The sequence below is a fragment of the Pocillopora verrucosa genome, chromosome 3, assembly GCF_036669915.1.
Source record: "Pocillopora verrucosa isolate sample1 chromosome 3, ASM3666991v2, whole genome shotgun sequence".
Taxonomy (NCBI): domain Eukaryota; kingdom Metazoa; phylum Cnidaria; class Anthozoa; order Scleractinia; family Pocilloporidae; genus Pocillopora; species Pocillopora verrucosa.
In genome coordinates this window covers 10,907,898-10,931,217 of record NC_089314.1, presented here as the reverse complement: position 1 = coordinate 10,931,217, position 23,320 = coordinate 10,907,898, and the positions used below count along the sequence as shown (strand labels likewise).

At 38.3% G+C, this 23,320-nt stretch overlaps 1 protein-coding gene across 2 annotated transcripts; it reads right to left on the bottom strand.

The window, feature by feature from the left end:
* Positions 1-2,053: 2,053 nt before the first annotated feature.
* Positions 2,054-23,188, bottom strand: LOC131797963 (piwi-like protein 1). Of its 2 annotated transcripts, XM_066163247.1 has the most exons (28): positions 23,167-23,188; positions 23,026-23,088; positions 22,037-22,084; positions 21,116-21,566; positions 19,856-19,969; positions 18,996-19,180; positions 18,831-18,883; positions 18,042-18,074; positions 17,355-17,429; positions 17,058-17,178; positions 16,656-16,771; positions 16,114-16,241; positions 15,960-16,026; positions 15,735-15,815; positions 15,537-15,644; positions 10,225-10,303; positions 8,936-9,028; positions 8,151-8,237; positions 7,813-7,866; positions 7,203-7,421; positions 6,543-6,722; positions 6,111-6,227; positions 5,113-5,307; positions 4,783-4,974; positions 4,505-4,581; positions 4,062-4,169; positions 3,241-3,310; positions 2,054-3,000 (listed from the first exon to the last, which is right to left on the bottom strand). In XM_066163247.1, exons 2-28 carry the CDS (start codon positions 23,062-23,064, stop codon positions 2,914-2,916), a joined length of 3,177 nt encoding a protein of 1,058 aa, XP_066019344.1. In that variant the 5' UTR covers positions 23,065-23,088; positions 23,167-23,188; the 3' UTR covers positions 2,054-2,913. The 2 variants fall into 2 exon arrangements, with proteins under 2 accessions (XP_066019344.1, XP_066019343.1); XM_066163246.1 differs by having other exon boundaries at positions 23,026-23,188.
* Positions 23,189-23,320: the final 132 nt, after the last annotated feature.

Here is a 23,320-nt window from a genome sequence, read left to right as displayed (position 1 = left end):
GCCTTCCTTCACCTCCCTCGTTGTTTTTCACTTTCTCGTTATAGGTAACTGGTGGAAAAAATAAGTAAAAATTAACTCGATGACATTTAACATTTTGAGAACATTAAGTAAAAACTACAGCAACAAACAAAATGATCAAGAACTAAAAACTAGAGTGCAGAGTGCTATTCGATTGAGTATCGTAGGACCGAAACCAAATTTACCAAAACGGCCCATCGGAGTTAAATGAAATATCTCAAGCGCAGAAAAGCACAAGCGACCAAGTTGTGATCGGTTTAACGTTTGAATCCGATTGGTTGAGAGAGTGGCTGGAGTCTTCTAGACCAATCACAGAGCGAAGCAGAGCAAAACCTATGCAGTCTTGGGTTACTTTCGACGATGAAATGGAAATTGCAAACGCCCCTAGTTCAGGGATACCATCAGCCATATCAAAGTACTGGGTGCCTCATTAGGGGCGGACCATCCTGCTGTGCGGTAAAATTTTCGGCGTACCTAGCCACACCCTTAATGTGGCAAAGTTGACGCTAGATGTTAGCGCCTGTTGTCTTTGGTGCGATCATCTCGCAGGGATAACACCAAATACTTTTTGCTTTTCTTGCCTTTGGACGTCTGGATAATGAAATAAGGAAAAGCCAAATTAAAGAATGTTTCACACAAATGAAGCCCCACTTTCGAGAAGTCATGAACAGTCTAATATTCATAACGCTTAGAAATTTCAAGCTTCTTGGAAATTCCGAGCATGGACTATATGGTATTGACACGTGAATAAAGTTTCTGTTGATCCACAAAAGTTCACCCACTTAATAAGGATACTAACCTCTTTTCTTCTGAAGACTTATGTAAAGCGACGATTATTGCAGTTAAAAGCGCATCCCATATTCAAGTGTAAGAATTCACAAAGAAATAACAAGTACAACAGAACCGTTGCAAATGAACCGTTGCAATCAAAATAACTGTTGGCTTTCCTTTGCAATCGTACGACTCCTTTATGACGTAACAATGCGTGCGCGTGTCAGTGACTTCAAGAGAATACTGATTGGCTGAAACTTTGTAATGTTTGACGTAGTAAAACAGCCGCGTATCGAGTGTACCAGTAACGATTTGTTTTGATTTTGCCTCTTACCACATAGGAGGGGCGCAAAACCTTTGGAGCTTAAATACCACAGAGACGACAATGTTATAAGAGAATCCAATATTTTAGTTAGTTCTCAACAGTTAAATCACGTCTCCCCTCAGGAGAGGCTTTGTGATAAAATCTAATCGCTCGGCGAAATGGAAACCGAAAGCAAAAGAATTGAAAACGCAAAGAACGTTAGGTAGGGTACTTCCATAACAATTTTTATTGGGTTTAGGCCACTTCAACTTTCCTATAAGTGAATACAATAAACGAGATTTTGGACTGATCAGTCGTAACCAAGCAATCTGCTCAAACGGATCAGAGTCACTTTAATTACAACGAAAGATAAAATCTTGATTTGCCGATATCATTTCCAGCGAATAGGTCGAAAATGTGTGGAATCAACCATTCTTTATCAGGATACTGAAGCGATTTGAATTCAATTGAGTTGATAATGTAAAGAATTTTCAAAAGCTGACGATTCGGGCGTTTGCCCTACGTCAAAATAAACGAATCTTTTGGTTTAAGTTAAGCATAAGGAGTGATCTAGTCCAATCAACAGGCAAAGATAAAACCGAATAGTCAGATTTCTTTCAAAATTCAGTTGAAATTTACTGACCCACAAATACCAATTTAACCCCAAAACAATTTAACAAGGACATGAATATAAACTATAAGGGAGAATTACCGACCACATCTTGACATAAAAAGATGGAATTGTGATTACGCCCAGGACGCCTAGTGTTTTCAATTTCAACTTCAAACTGACTGTCTCTTATCTCTAAACAAATTCTCCTTGTCAGCACCTTTAGAAATGTAGAGAACAGTATGGAGAATGTGCATATTGATGTTAGAGGCTATGGGTTAAATGGCAGAACTGGAGCGTATCTTTTATTCTAGTGGAAAGAACAAGCTAATTAGGTCTAGTTGCCAGTAATTTCCAGTGTTCCTTTTTCAACTTTCCTGAACTCGTTTCAAATGAAGCACACCAAAGAGCCATCCATTCAAACGCAACCCTTTATGGTTGTGAAATTCATAACACATCCGATATTATCCGATCACACAAGAGTTCCTTACTTTCTTAAAACTTACACATTCAAAAACATTCAGTTCCTAAAAAACGTATAAATAGAGTGCCCTGTGGTTTGAAGCTTGCACATTTAAATCAAATTCCGCCAGCATTTTACAAAATGGGGATTTGTTAAATACATATCAATAAATCAATGGAGTCAGTAGAAATTTTTTTTTTTAATGAGAATAAATTTTCAAAGAAAGCTGTCTCAGATTTCGCCGTTTCAATCTTAAAAAGTATGGGGAAAAGGCTGCAAATAAACAGCAAAAAAGGTATTTGGAGGCCAACTTTGAACGTGAACAACATACGACTCCACAACTGATACACGACTCCCTATTCAGCTTCACATCGACTGTGCTGTGTAAATAATTATATAAACTGAATCTCAACTTCTAAAATAAGTCACGCCTATTACTCACAGGCACGTGATTATTACAAAGGGATTCTTCGTTCAATTAATTCTTTGTATTACAAAACTAAAAACTTACTTCTCGAGATACGACTTTCAAAATGTTTTCGGTTATCAACATATTTTTTCAGGGTAATATTTACATATAGTCCAATAATCGCAACAAACCAACAACATTATACATTTAACAGATCATAACTGATCCAGAAGACTGGATTTTGTCATTCAACGAATAGAGACTCGTCGATGTAATTTTTTTGTGTGTCCGTATTCTGTGGATAGACAGCGTAAAGCTTCTATCGTCACCGAATTGGTTTACAAGAAGAACAGACGATCAGATAGATCATGTGACGGTTCATTGTGGATGTTCTGACCAACAAGGTAAGCTAGCTTGTGGGCGTACTGAAAACAAGAACAAGAGACAAAAGTCAAATTATCGAACCCCTTCTCCGAGTTTCGTTTTTCTCTCTAAACGTAAGCAAAAACTGAAAAACCTTTAGATCCTAAACTTGCAACAAGCAATGGTTATAACAAAACAGTGAAGAAATGACAAGGGTGCGGCAACTTAGACATCTTCAAACCATCATTATTAAATAATTGACACTCATTCCTAACAACTAACAACTACCACCCAAGACATACCTGACATGGAGCAGGCACCCTGACTGTACCAGGCCAGTTGTAATAGAGATGGGTAAGCTTGTACGATAACCTGTAAAATAACAACAAAGCTATAGAGAACTTCGGAAACGTTACTCATATAGTACACAGAAACGTTCAAAATTATGTCGTTAACGTGTTACAAGTATGAATTACATAACCAAAAGAAAAAGGGATTTTTTCAAAATGATGAAACAAAACTGAGAACTAAGCGATTTTATACGCCGGATTCGGAGAAAAACACGAGCAGCATTCATACGGACATACTGGCCGATCTTTTTTGGCCGGAGGTAGCCTTTTCCTACCCACTCCCATAACTTAAGCTAGTTTCACTCCTTCCCAGTAAACCATATTTCCCAAACAAGTCACAAGTACCAACTTTGTAATACACCATGCTAAGCATGGTGTATGCTTTAAGATACTGTTGTTGAAAATGACCTCACCCTCCCCAACCCATCTGGAGAAATGAACGAAGGGGGTGCTGGCTGCGTCGGCGGGAGAGTATAGCAGGGTAATTTAGTATTATCAACTGAGCTGACAATGTAAATGGGTCACCGTAGAGAGTTTCAAAGCTGATATTTCAAGCGTTAGCCCTTTCTCATAGTGAGAGAGCCATCTGGATAAACCCTGATATTCCAACAAAGCAATCGTAAACAGAACCATTACTTGCACAATGACTTCTCTCGCTATATATTTTCAGAAGACATTAAATGAATGCTCGAGTTGCGTAATGCCAAATACGACCTTGCTCTATTGGTCGCAAGCGAAGAACAAACACAGAGGAGGAACTTGGTCCCATTTACCTTTGCATGTAATCTGGTTTCAACTCTGACTTGTCGTGTACAATAATGTAACGGGTTGGGGTAACTGTTCCCTGCCGTACATGCTGACTGACGAGGTAAAAGTCGTACCTGCAAAAGGAAAACATCAAAACTTATATTAACCAACTGTTCCACTTTGAAATTCAACTGAGAGCATCAAAAAATCAGAAAAACCACACGATTTGATAGCAGAGCAAAAGACAGTTATCTTTTGCAATCATAATCCAGATAGGTGGTTATCATGTGCACGTTTGTCTCTAAGAATGAGGAAAACTATTTTCTTGACATTAGATCTGGGTAGAAGTTTATTTCAGAGGGTTTACAGCAAGTTTAAAGAATTTTTGTTAAGATTGGCAAGTCCAGTGATACGCATAGAGTATGCCGCTCAACAATTTTAGGATAACAAGGTTACCCCTTCCACATACCAGTCTCTCCTTGTGATTGTGTGGTCCAGTATGGTGCCGGGACCGGGGTTATCAAGTTTGGGCCTGGGCCCACCTCCCTGCAGAGACAAAATTGAAATTACTGAACTAAACTCACTTCTGCGCACCTATAACTTTGCCTAGACAGTAAATAAAATCGACTTATTGAGACAAATAGTAGGTTTTCAATGGAACTACATTCCTTTACCACAGCACCAACTTATGACGCGACATTTATTGTGAACTGCAGGATAAAACATTTCATATCTGGTGTCACTAACCTGAGCTGCAAAGATTCGTGCGTTGATTCTCTTTGACACGATCACCACTGCCATCTTGGGGTGATAGTTACCACCAAAGTGGACAAAACACTCGGAGAGCTGTTGCACTTCATACCCAGCCACAGTCTTCAATTGTCCATCACCGACACCATCACGGTAAACAACTATACGATCGGGCAGCGCGTGATTGATCTACACGAAGATACAGGGAATAACCAGTGAATGATAAACAAAGTACCATTTAGACTACTCATTTAGGACTTGAAATTATTCTAAAGAATTCATCAATCTCTACAAAAAATTGATCTGAAATAAGACCAAATAACCCACCTCGTGATACTTTTTCAGAGAAGAAACAAAGCACATCTTAAGCCCATCAATGAGTTCCTGACCAGGTGACTGGAAACACACTCTTGAATTCCACCGAGTTAGACTCTTATTCATGCTTGCTACAAATCCACAGACTGATCGGCCGCCGCGGGAGGCATCATGATAAACATCAATACCAATCACCATAAGGCTTTTCTGTTAACAAGATGAGCATGACAGTTGCATCATTATTAGAAAAATGTGGGAAAAAATTGTTTCATGGGGAAGTATTCGGAGAACTTTAACGGAAGAATGATGCTGCATGTGGTCATTGGGACAACATGCATCACTGTTCAGGACCAAGTAGCCTTGCAACAAGCTCTCCGATAATTGGCGCTTTGGCACGAGCGTTAATTCACCAACGAAAAATTACAACCTCTCAAGCTACGCGAACCGGCACGAGGTCTTAAAGGGGTCTAGCGCTGAAAATGATGACTTTAAGACCCCACAAATCTCTACCCAATCGTCTCCAATCTTCCTATGGGCGCAAAAACGCGCGTCCTGCAGCGCTAATAATTAGGACCTGCTCGCCGCCTAAGGACTAAGTTCCAAATAGTCTTCAAGTTAACCCTTTACACCCTTGGATCAGTATGCATATTCTCCAGACTGTTCTCTATACATTTCCCGAAACGCTGACAAGGAGAATTTATTTAAAAATCAAGAGCATTATAAGTTGGTGATCATTTCCGGCCTCGATTTTCGTGACCTTAGTGTTTGATTCAGGGGTGACATAACCCTTGTGTCATACTGGGACAAAAGACATTTTTACTATCTGTAACAAATAACCAATTGCAAACGCATGGATCCAGTCAAAAAACAGTTTCACTGACATTTTTAAAAGGTTTTCAAATTTCCCTAGCAAGTTTCAAAACGACTGAGACAAAATATGCATAAAATGAAATGCCAATATCCTGACAGCCCTTCTGATTTGTGATACTTGTTACAATAATTTTACTGACCAGTGGAATGTCTAGTGCCCATAGTTCTCCACCCAGTTTGCAGTTTATCTGCAGGGCGATCTTTTGCGTGACGCTCCGTAGTTTGTTCTGCTGTGAAATTGTCTTGGCATTGATAACCTAGAGGATAGGAAGGACAAAGAAAGCATTTTTGAAGCTGACAGATGACAAAAAATTATAATATTAAGCAGTTCAAAGGAAGCAAATTGAAAAAAAAAATAGACAAGGCAACACAAAGACCCTGGAGAATTCTCTCCTATTAATAAATCAGAATACAAACGGATGGTCAACTCTTTCAAGATAAAAAATTCCCAAGGATATCCACTTGAATAGATTAACTTGTACCTTGACTATACCCAGAACCTTGATACAATAAGTAATAGTGAAACATGATTAAAAAATTACATGACCCTGGAAGATGCCATACAATGTTACCTGAGAAGGAACAGGACTTTCTACACAGCACAACTTTTTCACTGCAGAGTAACGGTCATCTCTTGAGGTGGGAAAGATGATTACAACCACCTGAGTTTGTGGGTTGAGATATTCTCGGATCATGCGTAGGTAAGTCTCAGTCCTATCATCTCTCAGCTCAAGCATATTAGGTTGATGCACCTGTTTAAAATTTAACCAAAATATCACAAGGAAGTTAACATAAATTTTTGAACTTTAACCCATTTTCCTTTTGCTCATCTTATCATTTACAAAAATATTATACATGTATGAGGCTACAATGGAAAAACCAGGGCAATCATAAAAATATTGGGGCAGACTGAATAGTTAAGAGGATGAGCAGCGAATAAAACAGTAGCCAAACATGACTAAAAGAAACTTCTTTGTGTACAAAATAATTTGAAAACAGTTGAGTGGCTAAGAAATAAATCATAGTACAAGTTTTGGGGAGAAAACCCACACTTGTACCCAAGAAAACCACACACAGAAAAACTGACTGATATAATTTAAGAGTATATTTTTCGCCAACCTTTTGCCATAGCTCATTTTTATTTGGGCTCTGAGTATTAAATTTATACTATTTTGTCCTCCTTTGACTTCCATAAATCACAACTATTGTTAAGATGACATCAGACCTCTTACCTCAATACCCATTGCTGGAGTCACCTTGTTCATCATGCCAACAAACTCCACAGCTTTACTCTTGTCTCTGTTGACATACAACACCAACCAGTTATGCAGAGGAACAGGAGTAATAACTTGTTCCTTGACAGCTTGCTGGCCCCAGTCAGCCTGAGGGCTGGAAATAAATGATGTGCTTCCAAGGACTATCTTCTCCAATGGAAGCAGACGACCTTCAGTCTAAGAGGGAAAAATAAAATGTTGACTTCTAATCAGTTTTGTATAACTAAACTACTTACTTTATTACTTCTTGATAAAATTGAGGTTTATATAGAATGCTACCAGAAGTTTTCAAAAGCCCTCTTTTCAAGCAGTTTGTCAGATATGGGTGTATCAATTTTTAACTTGTTTTCAAAAAAAGTAAAGGTCATAGATATTACCTTTTTAACATTGCCACAAAAGCTTATCTGCTTTTATCAACTTTAAGCTGATGATTAACTAACTCATGCTTTGTCTTTATCATTAGGTGCACATTTATGATTGGCCTACTGTTTTAGGGGTTATTGCAAAAAGAGGGTTGATCATCTGTGGGTCACAGGTTTTGGTTGCCATATTCCACAAACCAACTTACTTGAAGCATGGTATGATCAAGCTGCACTCCCCAAGATGTAAGTTCTTGAAGGGCCTGGGAGAAGAAAGAAATTTACAGAGCACATCAGTTAATAAGACCAATTTCATTGTTTGTGAGAAAGGATTTGAAAATTTAAGGCTACATCTGTTTTTCTATCCCAATAATTTACCACTGCAATGAAACCTTTGGGGGTTTAAATGGGCTGGCTTAAAGATTAAAACAAATTCTCACTCAGGATTCAATAATTCCTGATTAGTTCCCTTGGGTTTCTCAAGATTTAGTAGCAAACAAAGATTTAATAGCAAACAATTTCAAATATTACACATGCAGAACTTTACCTCAGGACAAGAGTTGATATTCTCAATGAACTTCGTCATTGCTTGTTGCCTCTGCATAGGACCAACTCTAGTGTGTGCTGCAATGTCCTGCAAAGAATAACAAGAGCTGCATAATCACTTGTCCCTGAATTACATAGTACCATTGCACCTTGATTATTCCCACTTGTGTGGACTGGGCCAAATAGTCCAGATAATCAAGAGTTTGCATAGTCAAAAATATGAAGAATAAAATTGAATACCCAACATTGAATCAATATTACACAAGAATTAAACGACAGTCTCAGACCATTGTGCAGTAAAGGAAAAATTTGCCAAAGTATGTACAAAAATGTTTTATGAGCCAAACGACTGTACATAAATTTTTTTCAAGCTGCTACTGTGTATGTCACTAATTTGATTATTCTTCAAAGCTGCACTAACAGAATAGTGTCAACACTGTTTCAGTACATCTGCTTTGTTTGACGGGAAAAAGTTGTTACAGATCTTTGATGTGATAAATTAAAATTGGTGAAAAAAAATGGCACCAGAAAAGTGAGTCCAGATCATCAAAAAATCTGGATAATCTAAGTTCAACCATATGTGACCGTATACCCCTTCTGCCTTTAAAGATTGAAAATAGTTTGCCATTAAGTGATGTAAGTCAAATTCAATATTCCTTTCTTCAAATCAGGCGAGACATACATTGTAATCATACCCAACAACAAATAAAAAATCATTTAATCCACACATTCATCCAATCACCACCTATGGTTCTACTGTGTTTCACTTTTTCCAATTGTACTGACCTTCATTACTCTGAAGTCCTGTCTCACAGCATCTGTAAGCCCAGTGATATTACACAGTTCTGGTATCAGACAAACCAATCCAAGTTTCATACCCTAAAATAACATTAACCTCAGTCTTGTACAAGTCTCCTTTGTGGACTTATTTCTAACCTATAATTCTAATTACAGTGATCAATGGTTTGTAAAAAGTGACCTGAGCATTTCTTTTGAAAGTCTCCCCCCCCCCCTCCAAAAAAAAAAAAAAAAAAAAAACAAACTATATTTATCTATGTATAAATCGACCTTTTATGACTGAAAAATCAGTCCAAAAAATCACCCTCGACTTATACATGGGTCATAGACAAATACCTGACCCAAACAATCCAAGAAATTAGCATAACAATTGCCTGAAGTCCGTTAGTAAAACTGAGTTTACAAAACCAGTTCTAATTGTGTTCGAGTTACATCAGTTTTCAGCGTGTTCTTCATCGACGAAAAAGTTTGAAATAATAAATTTTATGTGGCTTAAACAGAAACCTACTGGAGCTGATTTCTATTATATCTTCTGATCTGTACAGCAGACATTTCTCCTTACAGCTTTGCTGCAGCTTACAGTGCTGAACTCTCATTTTCATTGAACGATTGCAGTAGCTTAGTTACCAGTACTCCTCAAATTTGTAGTTTCCAAGATGGCGGTGTTTTCATCAAGCTATCCTTCGAAGTTCTCTGGTTTTCCTTCAGTCTACTAAATCTCCTTTCAAAAGGTTATTTAAATGCATGAAGATTTCATTTTCAAAACAATTTACAAAATATGGTAAATTACTTCTCCAGTAAATCGAAGTGCTCGTATATGCTTAAATCATGAATCGTGGTGATATAATCAAGTGCTACTAAACTTCACAGCACACGGTTACATTTTGCTCTGCAGTTTTTTTTCAATTCACTGTGTTTTCAATACATTCTCAGAAATAAGAGATCAACCATTTGGGAACTTTATATCGGTCTGAATTTTTCTTTAACTAGAAATAATGAAAAATCCGATTTTTGACCATGAAAATGGGAGGTGGACTTATACACGGGTTCGACTTATACATGGATAAATATAGTATCTACACATGCAACATCTAACTTAACTAATCAAACACAAGATTAAAAGGGCAAGCAAAGTATCACTTGATATGTAACTACTACACTTTGTATGGTTTTCTGCATATCATGAATAAGTGCAGGATCAGTTAGGTGTCTAATTATAAGGTGGAGTATACCAATGGGGTCTTCACAAAACTCTTGAACTCAGGATTTATACTCACTTTCTGTTGTTCTTTGTCTTTAGGTCGGTGAATAAGTAGGGGCTGCTCCAGATCTTGCAAATTTATGCCATAGACTTTACTAGAAACCAGAAATTGAGGGCAATGAGCAAACAGTCTATTTTCAATGATTTTTGTTATATCCGGGTATCCACGCATATTGCAGGCTTGGCTGCTAAGCCTAAGGACGTTTTGGATACGTTGGATCTGACTAATTTCGGTGTAAAAACTCTTCTTGTATATTGGAGTCTGTTCCGTTACAATTAAAGACTTTGCGACACTACAAATTGGCGACGAGGATAAAAGACAATCGGATAACAGGCCAAGATGAGTTTTGAAAGGTTTTCGTTGTCACCAGTTAACTTAGAGGCGACAAACTTGGCGGATGAGTGGAAGTTTTGGCTCGATGCTTTCGACAACTACCGAATTGCTACGAAATTAGATAAGGAAAGCGACGACGTTCAAAAAGCTACTCTTCTACATCTTGCGGGGACGGGAGTCCAGCGTTTGCTCTCAGGTTTGCCGGGAGAGAACAAGAAATTTGAGGAAGTTAAACAAGCGTTGAGTGCACATTTTCAGCCGAAGAGAAACAAGTGGGCAGAGAGGCACAAGTTTCGAAAACGTGCTCAACTTCAACATGAATCACTTGATACCTTCATTGCAGAGTTACGTATGCTGAGTCTAACATGCGACTTCGGGGAAGCAAATGATGATAATATTCTTGGTCAAGTTATAGAGAAGTGTTCTGACGGATATCTACGAGAAAAGCTACTACAACAAGGAGAGACTCTTACACTGGAAAAAGCCCAGACGCTCGGGAGAGCAATTGAATCTGCAAAGAAGGATACACAGCTACTTGGGGGTCACGGGGCCCAAAACGTTCCTGGAAAATCTGATGTTAATGCGGTAAGATTTTCAGTAAATAAAGCGAAAGAAAAAGCCTGCTTTCGCTGTGGAAAAACGGATCATCTTGCTAATAACGAAAGGTGCAAAGCTAGGAATGCACAGTGCATAAAATGTAAGAAGACTGGTCACTTTTGGAAATATTGCAGATCAAGAGAATCAGAGAATAAAGAAGATGTAAAGTTTGTCCAGCCAGTCCAGCATCAGTCAGATAAGTCTAACCCTGAATATGTTTTGTATACTACTAATAATGAGGGGCTGGGTGTTGAAACTGATGTTGAAATCAATGGTAAACTTGTTCAAATGATGATTGACACTGGCTGTGCTAAAACCTTGATCCCGAAACAGTGGTTTAGAAACAACCTGAACATTCCTCTTAACCCAACCAATGTCAAGTTCTCAGCTTTTGGTGGAGGAGACCTCAAGTGTTTAGGAGTATTTGATGCTAAACTGAGATGCAATAAGATGGAAGTAATGGAGCCAGTGTATGTGATCGATGTGGAAGGTCCCCCCCTGTTGGGAAGAAGCGCCCTGTCCACCCTCAACCTTGTAAAAATCCATGCAGTAGGGGAGAGCCCAACCAAGGCGAGGGAGAAGATCTATCAGGAGTATGAAAATCTCTTCAAGGAAGAGCTCGGAGACTTTAAGAATTATGAGTACAAAATTAAAATCAATTCAGATGTCCCTCCCAAGGTACAAAAACAAAGGCCAGTCCCTGCACCCTTAGAGGATAGATTGAAACAAGAAATAGAGCGAATGATCCAAGAAGATGTGATTGAAGAAGCGACAGGAGCATCGTGGATATCACCTGTGCAGATTGTCTACAAGGGGAATGGAGAATTGAGAGTGTGCGTTGATCTCAGGGAAGCTAATAAAGCAGTGATAAGAGAGCGGTTTCCAATTCCTAGAATCCAAGACCTGTTACGGCAACTGAGTGGGGCTCGGATGTTTTCGACTCTGGATCTAAGGAAAGCATATTGGCAGGTTCGCCTAGCGGAAGAATCTAGAGAAATTACATCGTTCATAGCCGCAGGCAAAGTGTATCAGTTCAAAAGGCTGCCCTTCGGACTTGCGTCAGCACCAGAGGTGTACCAAAGGGTCATGAGCATAGTGTGTGAAGGCTTATCAGGTGTGCTTAGCTACTTTGATGATGTTGTGGTGTACGGGTCAACACCAGAAGAACACTGGAAGAATCTTCGTGCAGTGATGGCTAAACTTCAAGACTGTGGCCTTCGTCTCAATGCAGACAAGTGTGCCTTGGGCATGTGTGAGCTGAAATTTCTAGGACACATCATCTCTGCTGAGGGCATTAAGCCTGACCCTGACAAGGTAAAAGCCATTGCAGATGCACCAGTACCTCAAAACCAAGCTGAGCTGAGATCATTTCTGGGAAGCATTACATACCTTACACAGTTTGTTTCCAACCTTGCAACAGTGATCACCCCCTTACGATATCTTACGCAGAAGGGTGTGGTGTGGAAATGGAGTACAACAGAATCCAATGCCTTTGAGGAAGTTAAAGAGCTTCTGATTAAAGCACCATGCCTTGCACACTACTCATTGGAAGCCGAGACCAAACTTGTAGTACATGCCAGCCCAGTCGGTCTTGGGTGTGTCTTGCTGCAAAATGTTGACAGCCGTTGGCAGCCCATATCTTATGCGTCCAGAAGTCTAACTGCTGCAGAGAAGAGATATTCGCAGATCGAACGAGAGGCAATGGCTGTGCTGTTCGGATTGCAGAAGATGCATTCTTACATTTATGGTCGCCACGTTGTCGTCTCGACTGATCATAAACCACTACTTGGCGTATTCAATAAAAACACTCAATCAATTCGCCTGGAACAGATTGCTTTGAGATGTCAGGACTATGACTTCACACTCACTTATGAACCTGGATCTGAGAACATTGCAGATGGACTGTCAAGATTACCTTTGAACGCTACTGTTACAGAAACAAGTTTTGTTGAGGAGCATGTACACTTTGTCAAAAGTGCTGATGCTTTGCTCTCAATTGATGAAATAAAAGAGGCTGGAGAGTCTGACCCTGAATTACTAGAGGTGGTGAAGGTACTTGATGGAACCCAGAACCTGGTAAATAATAAATGGAAACATTTTAAAGATGAACTGAGCTTTGCACAGGGCCTACTGTGGCGAGGTCGACGAATTTATGTTCCTGAGAAGTTGAGAAAAAAGGCATTGACCTTGGCACATGAGGCTCATCAAGGTATTGTGCGTTGCAAGCAACGCCTTCGTAGAATTCTGTTCTGGCCGGGGATGGACTCTGATGTTGAAGACTACTGCCGAAATTGCGAGACTTGTGTGCGCCTTCAGCCACTACGACGAGACACACCTAATACAGCAACTCCTCTTCCCGATTACTGCTGGGAGAAGTGTGCCCTTGACCTGGTGGGTCCATTTCCTGGAGAGATCTACATCATGACTGTTGTTGATTACAGAAGCAAGTGGCCCGAGGCTATTGTTCTTAAGCGTATTACAAGTGAGAGTATAGTCACTGCACTTGCAGATATATTTGCACGATTTGGAAATCCAAAAGTTCTGATCACGGACAATGGACGTCAGTTCGTAGCTGAGGAATTCCAAGACTTCATGAAGGCAAATGGAATACAGCACAGAAGAGTATCACCCTATTTTCCACAAGCAAATGGGCAGGTCAAAAGATTTCATAGGTACCTAAAGCACAGTATCAGAGCAGCAGAGTTAGATGGTCTATCCTGGACAGAGGTTCTGCCCACAATCCTGCAAGTTTACAGATCCACTCCACATGCCGGGACTAACATGACCCCGGCTAAACTGTTTCTCAACAGAGAGATAACAACAAAGTTGCCAACAGTACCAGAAATGGATCAGAACAACCCTGAAGAGAGGTACAAGGAATACCAGAGGAAGTTATGTGAGTATACTGATGCCAAGCGACATGCACAACAACATAACCTAGTACCTGGGGATATTGTATTTGTAGCAAATACAAAATCTGGAAAATTGATTCCCACGTTTGGTCATCAGAAGTATGTCATTGTTCGTAGCAAAGGACCAGATACTTTTGAACTTGTCAATGCTGAGACTGGACAACATCTCACTCGTAATGTGAAGTTTCTTAGTAGAGTTCCACGCATGGAGCTACCAGTTAATGATGACAATGACAACGGCTGCTTGGAGTCGGAAGAGTTCGCTGGGGCAGCGATGCCTCCTTTGGATCAACTCGGATCTACAGTCTCGGATGATAGGAATCCCGCAGATAGTGGTCCTCCCTACTCAGCAATGGAATTGAGACGTTCAACTCGAACACCAAAGCCAAAGAGAGATCCGGACTTTGTTTATGACTAGAACATTGTTTTAGTTCTTCTATGTTAAGTTGCGTTGTTAGAATGGACTTTGAACTTTAAATAGGTTAGGATGGGATGTTATATCCGGGTATCCACGCATATTGCAGGCTTGGCTGCTAAGCCTAAGGACGTTTTGGATACGTTGGATCTGACTAATTTCGGTGTAAAAACTCTTCTTGTATATTGGAGTCTGTTCCGTTACAATTAAAGACTTTGCGACACTACAATTTTCATATACACTGATTGTGTTCAATGGATACCAGATAAACAGGTGGTTGCTTTTTAAAAGAATTTTTCACTGAAAGAAAATGTCCCAGATGCCCATTCCCACTTCAGAAGATGGTTACCACATAAAGGCAGGCATAAGCAGAAGAATATCAAAACCATCCATTCACCTTGTGCTCAAGCTTGTGTTGCAGCCCTCCCTAATGATGCATAACATTTTATGCTAATGCTTAAATTGTTAGTAGAGACTTGCTAATAGGGATTGCAAAAGAACACTTCATAGAATGACTTCATGCAACAAACAGCAAAAATGAAAACTTCTAACCAAGAGCGGACTTAGTAAATTGCAAGTCATTAGCTGATTTTAAGCTAAACTTAGGAAAGTACGTGAAATAAGTAAAGTAAATTCCAATTATGAATTACCATTATTTATCTTGTTATCTGGACATTTTTACTTTTATTTAATTTATGTATATGTATATGTACAAACATACATACATATATATACATATATATATATATATACACATATATATACATATATATATATATATATATAATTTTAGCTTTTATTTATAGTTGATGTGATATCTAACAAGATTTTATCAACTCAACAAATGTAGATGTAGAGTAAGGTTTAGTCACAGCTTAATTTGCAGTTATATGGAATCTCCTAAGAACAAATTAGTATTGATTAATTAATGAGTAGGAAAATCTGCAATTTTGCATGGTGGTAGCCCATTAGTGCATAAATCAGCTATTTTGTGGGAAAAACCCAATATAAAAGCAATATCACCCCTTCCCTTGAGAATGCAAAGGAAAACCCAAGAGTTACAGTCATACCTGTAATAGTCCACATACGACATCTGCTCTCCAGTATGGAATGTAAAGGTACTTGTTGGGTTCTGATCAAAAGCTATATCATCAATTCTATATGTCTTGTTGTTGTACCTAGTTTTTAGTAAGTTTTAATTGAAAAACAAGAATCAATCAAGACTGTTACCATTTCATATACTCGAAACAGACAAGTAAGTTAATCACCTCGTCAATACAATATTTCCTACAAGCTGTTTCTTGCATTCTTCTTGAAAGCGGTCTTTTCGCTTTAAATACAATTGATGCCTGGAGAGTAAAGAAAAAGCAAAAAGATTACAATCATGGTGAACTTTCATATTCTTTAAACTTAATCTGCAAAAGAAATATACCTCAAGACCAATGAAATCCAAACTTCATATCTTAGGAATATGCAAATGAACAATAACTCACATAAAATCATAACAGGTTTCTGTTCTAAGAAGCCTGTGCGATACATCACATAACAGCATCATTCCACCTGAAATGAGGAAAAAAATATTAAAGAGCAAGAAAAGGGAAGTGTACTATTTAGCCGTTGTACATGTATGAACATCATACACTGTACCTTCATAACACTGAATCGAAGTGATGTAACCAGGCCACAGTTCAATCTTATGCTGAGGAATACTGGCAGGTCTATGGGGATCATAGTAGTATCGCCCAACTTGTGTAAGATCAAGACGTGCCATAACTCTGAAAGGAAAGCAAACTATCGTGATCAATTACCTCTGTGATAGGATTTGCCCCACAAAAACACTGATAAACCCAAAGTGCAATAGCCCAACAAACACATTAACATGTTTAGTAGTAATCTCTTTCTTTTGAGCTTCTCACTAAAAAAGAATTAACAAATTAAATTGACAAATTTGTGCACAAAGTTCTTTTTTGTTCCATATTTAATTACTTCTGTGTCTAAGTTGCTCTACAGGGTGAGCTCAGACAAATTTGGAACTCATCGCTTGTTGAGTAAGACAGTTTCTGTAAAATTTCATATTTACACTATTTTTAAATTATTCATGATAACCAATGACACCTAGATGTAATGTATTTGTTAAATGAAAAAGTACACTTGCGTAAACCTATGGGCACAAAAAAATTAAAAATCACCTTCTAAATATTATGTTTAGCAACTGTAAACAGTCATCAGGTGGAACGACTCTTGTAAGGGTAACTGTGAGGGTAACTTTTTCTCCATCTGTTCTTCTCTCAGACTCTAAGACAGTCTGTAATAAGAAAATCAGTCAGCAGAATTAGGAATAACTGTTGACTCAAAACATCTGTTTTGTACAACCATTACTTTGTTAACCAACTATGAGGTGTCACCAGTGATCTTCCAGCACTCCAAAGGGCAAAGTCTTCAACACATGACACACACCAGGGAATCCAACTTTATAGTTTCTAAATTCAAACTATACTTGATTCAAGTTGGTAAGATTTGGAGCAAACAAACTTGTCTTATTTAATCAATCAGTAAAGTGTAAAAGTCCATGACAAAACATCACTACTAACTGGATTTTCCAACTGTTTTGGAAGGAACAAAGTAGCTCCATCAAAAGCACTGGCTGGTCCTAAAACTTCCTTATGGCTCTTTAGAAGACCATGTCTTGCTTTCCTGCTGTCAATGTCTGGGCTAGAAATGACAAAGAAAACAACTGAATATCTAGTGGACAGAATCTATGTCATTATAATCCATAGGTTTCCAAAAACAAATCGCACTTCTGCATGCAAAAATAAAACAGCAGCCCACAAGTAATTTGTATACCACTTCACTAATAACTATATCAACACAAAATTAATCAGTCTTACCTGTAACTGACATGGTACTGATATATCTTTTGTTCAATAAATCTAATAGGTATGAAGTTAGCACAAAGTGACATCCTAAAAACAGGAAAAGAGATAAAGTGTGAGCAACAAACAATTGCTCAACATAAAAAGTCAATGAAAAACTAGTTAACATGTATTGGTATCAAAATGAATCCAATACAACTGAGGAAAGTACACTAACTATTTTTTTTTAAGAGTACACAAGTGTTGGGCTGTGATCACCTAATTTTCCTCCAAATCTGAAGTAAACTTCTCTTAAGTAATAACAAAGGGATTATGGAGAAGTTAAATGCTTAGAAAATTTTTTTGTTGAGTTTAAAACTTGGGAAGATATTCAAAGTAAGTAACCATGTTATTAACTGGCAACTGGTCTGGATATCATCTGTTAAATCAAGAAATCATGAGAACTCAAAAATTGGCAAAACTGCTAATTATGAGTGTTCATGGCTTCAATTTAAAGACCTGTTAACTTTTCTAACATCTGTAAGTAGCTTAACATAATTGAGGAGACATTCACCTCACTGAGTTTGGCCTTGATTCTCTTTTAAGTATTACAGTGTAGGTTACCTTACCACCAGACAAATTTAGACAAACAGACTGTTGTCGTCTTAAGAATATTGACCAGAACATGGAATGATGATTTTTGCTGAAATGATACACACTTACTGTTTCCCAGCGGTTCCTTTTTCACCTGTTTGACTGCAAACATAAATAATAACATCACTTTTTGTGTTACCAGAAGTTGCAGGTAATGTTAACTGCTGCAACTGATTACAACAACAATTATGATGCATTCACTTATATTACCAAGTTGTACATGAAAGTTGTTTAGCAATGTTACAGTTGAAATGACCAGTCATAGAATTTTGACCACAAATCTAGACTGAAAGAGACAACTGTAAGAATGTTGCAAGAATAAAAATTGAACCACATCATAGAGTGATCTAGAGGCACAGAGTGTTTCTTGCTGACGCCACTAATATAGCACTGTGTTCTTTTTGCAAGGGAGAAAGAATTTTTTACCTACTGGCCAGAATTCTTTTTTTAAATTTTAGTTTGAGGTAATTTTCATCCAGATGTGGAGAATATTCTCCACTCTACTGACTCTAGAAAAATGAATTAATTAAGCTTGTAGAGATATTTCATATTTTCACTAAATTCAAGTCTTGCTTTGAGTTCCACTGCTGTCAAAACTACCAGAAAACATTTATCTTGTCACGAAAGAGCTCCCTCTTTATGAAATGAAGAATGAAAACTGATTAAATTGCTAAATAAATTTCACAAGCAATTATTTGAAGCAGGATTTATGCACATAGTTCCGAGCACACAAAAGTATAGGATCCACAATAACACAGGGTTTTGCTCATCACCCCTCCTCAAAGTGCTTGCCAAGTAATATGGTACATTACCACATGTCTCATATAGGTGAACATCTCATTACAAATTATCACTTACGTCTTAATGATATTATCTGATACTTTAAGTCCTGCCATCTGCTCCACTGGTGCCTATAACAAATTAGGGCAAGACTTTCCTTTAAAAAACAATGACCTTGGAAATTTCACTTACTCATTATAACCCCATACTAATCAAATTTAAAAATGACATGCACCAGTCTACCTGAGGGCCTTTAGGCTGATGGGGAGGAGAGGGGTGTCTCTCTGATGGAGCTGATGGTTGTGCAGGAACAGAGGTTGGAAAGGGTTGGGACTGAAGGGTCTCCCCTGTTACACCACCTCTCCCATATGAAGCAGGAACAGATGGTGCTGGGGCACCTCTACCATATGATGCAGCCATCTGGGCACCTACATGGACAAGACCAGAAAAATATAAAAAATTGCAAAAACAGAAGAGGAAGAATAAAATAACATCTCTGATTGAAAAAAAAGATTGCCAACCAAGTCAAGCACCTTGGCTCCGAACTTAACTACACTATCTGTACACATTTATAACATCCTGCAAAAGGCTTTTTATGACTTCAACCTACATGAATACTCAACCAGCTATATAAATCATAACGTATTTCAATTCCCACTGACAAAATCTCATTCAGAAACAAGTACACCTCTGGTTTACAAAAAGAACAAATTGCCAGGATGAAAAAAAAAACCCACAACAATCTTTACCACATTTATTTTGGTTTATCATACAATTGTAAATAGTGCATAATCCCATAATTTCCCCCTTAGATCCCACAGAATTTTCATTTATTTTTCAGTACCCTATCAGGCCTTCCTTTACAAGATAATAGACACAGAATGGATTCAACCATAAGTATTTGGTAGCCACAGTTGCCTACTCATTATAAGGACAATGGAAAATATATTGAGAGACCAGAAACTTCAAGTTTGCAGTAATTAAATAGCTGAATGATGTGCTTAAAAGAAAATGTCTTTAAGTTTGAACAGCAGGAAGTTAAAAAGTGAAGTTCTACAATTCTCTTTACTACTAGTATGGATGAAAAGAAAGTTAACTGATACCTCTTCCATATGATACTGTTTGCTGATGAGATAAGGTTGAAGCAGGCTGCTGGCCATAAGGGGGTGCTGGACCTCCATACACTGGTCCTCCACGTCCATACATCTGACCATGCCCTGCAAAAACCAGCCAGCTCAGGGAAATGATTAAATAGTTGATGTAAATGTAACCATGTAATAAGCACCTCTGAAGTTCTTGCGATTGCACTACAATAGTAAGCTCTATATGGTCGCAACTGGTCCACAAACAATATGCAGAAGGTGTTCAGGATTTTATGGGAGGATCAGCACTAAACAAATTAGTCAATCAGTTAAACACTTAACCCTTAACTCCCAGAAGTGACTAACATGTAACTTCTCCCTATGATATCAGGGTGCGAAATTGCGCCTAATATAGGTGCCAATGTGACTAAATTTTTTACTTTGGTGACCAAATCCTGAAAAGTAGTTGTCAAATTGGCAACTAGAATGCTTCATCATAACCTAGAGATATAGTGAATAAAAAAGATTTGCAAAGATAAATCAGTAGCAAACTTCCTCATTAAGTTTGTTTCCAAAACGCAGCACATGCATCTTGATCGATAACTAGATGCCATCTTGGATTTAGGTGAGCTTGAACGTTGTATATCGTCCATCCTAGTGTCCACTTTGTAGAAGCTTGTAGAACTTAATTTTGAAGGGTCTATCTAGAACACTGACAGTGTAAGGGAAAGGTTTTGTTGTCTTTAAAAATGGTGACCAATTTTTTTTTAATTGGCTGCCACTTTAGGAGCCAAGTGGCTATCAGAAAAAAAATTAATTTCACGCCCTAGATGTCCACACATTTTTCTCACAAATGGTTTATGAGAATACTTAAACTTATCAGGAAGAAGTTTTTATCTTGCTCTTGCACCAAATTTGCATAATTGATTAACAAGGAATCGTGTAACAGCAGAAGGAGAGAATTAACAATCAAATCTTTAGAGTTTAAGGGTTAAAGTGAAAAGCATCTAATTTCCATCAACAGCATTACCCCTGAATCAAACATGAAGGTCATAAGTATGGGGGAAATTATCAAGAACTCAAGAAGTTCTTCATTGCAATACAAATTCTCCTGCAAGTACCATAGGTAATGCACAAAGAACAGTATGGGAAACTTGAATACTACTGGTACCTGTAAATATTTTAAATAAGTCTACAGGCAGCCTAATTTTCTTGCTTGAGATCAAAATATCAAGATTCAAGTTTTAAAGAACAAGTGTTTCATATAGTAAATACACAAACCTGAGGCCTGTTGATATTGTTGAGGCATTTGTGACTGGTTTTCTTGTGGCATTTGCTGGGCATTTGATGGGTAACGTGGTTGCTGATGATAATGTGGTCCTTGCTGAAAGGAAGGCTGTTGTTGTTGTTGTGGATACATGTGTTGTTGTTGATAGGGCTGCTGGTGCCTGTAAGGAGGCCGTTCCTGCCGATAAGATGATTGTTGTTGTTGGTAAGGCTGTTGTTGGTATGGTGGCTGCTGATGGTAGCCTTGTTGTTGATAAGGATGTTGCTGTCTGTAATGTTGTTGTCTTGGTTGGTAGCCACCTTGTTGTTGATAAGGAGGTTGTTGATAAGGGGGTTGTTGCTGTTGATACTGGGGAGGGTATGGTTGTCGCTGGCCATACTGTGAAGGACCTGGCTGGGGAGGCCCTTGATGAGAGGAATGCTGAGGATGCTGTGTCTGGCCATTCTACCAAGAAGAAAAAATTAAAATCATCAGCTGATGCATCTGGAAGAGTTGATTGCATCTTATCCTTCATCGCACTCTGTTATCTGTTATGTAGAAAATACATGTGACTATTCACTCCAGAACACCTAGCACCATTGCATAATAAAATACCTTCCAATCAAGGAAACCAAATCTTTCAAACCCAAATGTGTAGACTTGACGTTTTTACCATAAAAGGTAACCAGTGGTGTTATCTTGGAAAAAGGGACAGCAGTAACAATCATTGCCCTTCTTCAACTGACTTGTGTGTCAGTCTTGCTGGAAACTATTCTAATTTCTTGTTGTAGGCAGAACGGTTACTTAAATCCTTTCTTTCCAAGAGCTGCTACACCTTCTGCTACAAGGTAGGAACATTGTCTCCCTTGATCTTCCTCATTTCTTCTTCTCCACTGTATCAAAACTTGTGGTTAAAAATTTAGCGAATCACTTACCCGTCCATTTTGTCCTTGGCCTGGAGGTCTGGCTGGTTGTTCTAATGCCTAAAATACAGAAAGATTGTTGATGACAATTCAAAAATACCAACTCTGACCAGGAGGGATAAAAATTGTAGGTCCAGAATATGGCATAACCCTCATTCTAAAAACAAACTTTGGAAAATGCATACATCCTTGCAACTCTGAATTTGTTATTGCACAATATAGCTTTGGTCGATGAAATCAATGTTTAGCTGAAGAAGAAAAACCAACAAGCATACATCCCTAGGCATTATAAGTAATATGGCCATAAGATTGATGTGAGAACTAAAATCAGTTTTCCAAGTCTTAGTTTTCCAGTTCTTCAGTTTCCTGGTCTTGGTTCTTTAGGTCTCAGCTTTCTAGGTCTTAGTTTCCCGGACACCTGACTTAAATTGTCCTTGCCATACAGGAATTTTGAAAGTTTTTTAAGGTTACAGGATGTCATTATTGGGAAGGAAGAGTAGTATTTTTTTTCTCAAAACGATCTTTGAACGTGTCAGAACTCGGATTGTTATCGGTGACGTCAGCCAAAACCGAATGACACCTTCTGCAGTTCACTTGAGCAACCGACTCGAAATTCACTCACCAATATCGGTAAAACGGAACTACGGTATCGAATCAAACAATTACTGGTTTAAGAAATACTTCATTGGTCAAAAGAAAAACAAAAACACTCAAACCACAAACAAAGCCACCGTCCCAGCTGAAGTTGCCCTATCATACAAACGTGACCTTTCGATGAAATACGGGGTCGACGCGCGCTTTTTCAATTCGAAATTAAAAACTGTTCTTTTTTCTTTCACAGTTAGCTAGAAACCCTCCTTAAAGCTTGCAGCGGTAAACGAGTTCTTTCATATAAAATATTAAAAATTTCAACATCAGGCGGAGTCTTGTTTACAGTGAATGTTTTAAAAAATTTAGATGATAAAGAATCCCATTGTGCAAGGTTTCGTTAGTTTGCTTACCTGTAATAGCGCAGCGCCTCGTCCTCCACGGCCAGCCATGCCGTTCTAGTAGATACTTAAACCCTAAATTTGTTAAAATGTTAAAAATATATTTTAAAAAGTTACGGAAATCTCCACGCGCACATGTAGTGCATTACTTACTGAGTTCAGACTCGTGCTAGTCAACAACCGCTAACCGAAGTAAGCATAATGAACTGGCGGCAACATACCATAATGATCCGACACTTAGCCTGACCAATCAGAAGCCTAAATTACTATTCGATAAAGGATCGTAAAACTACGTAAATAAATCGAC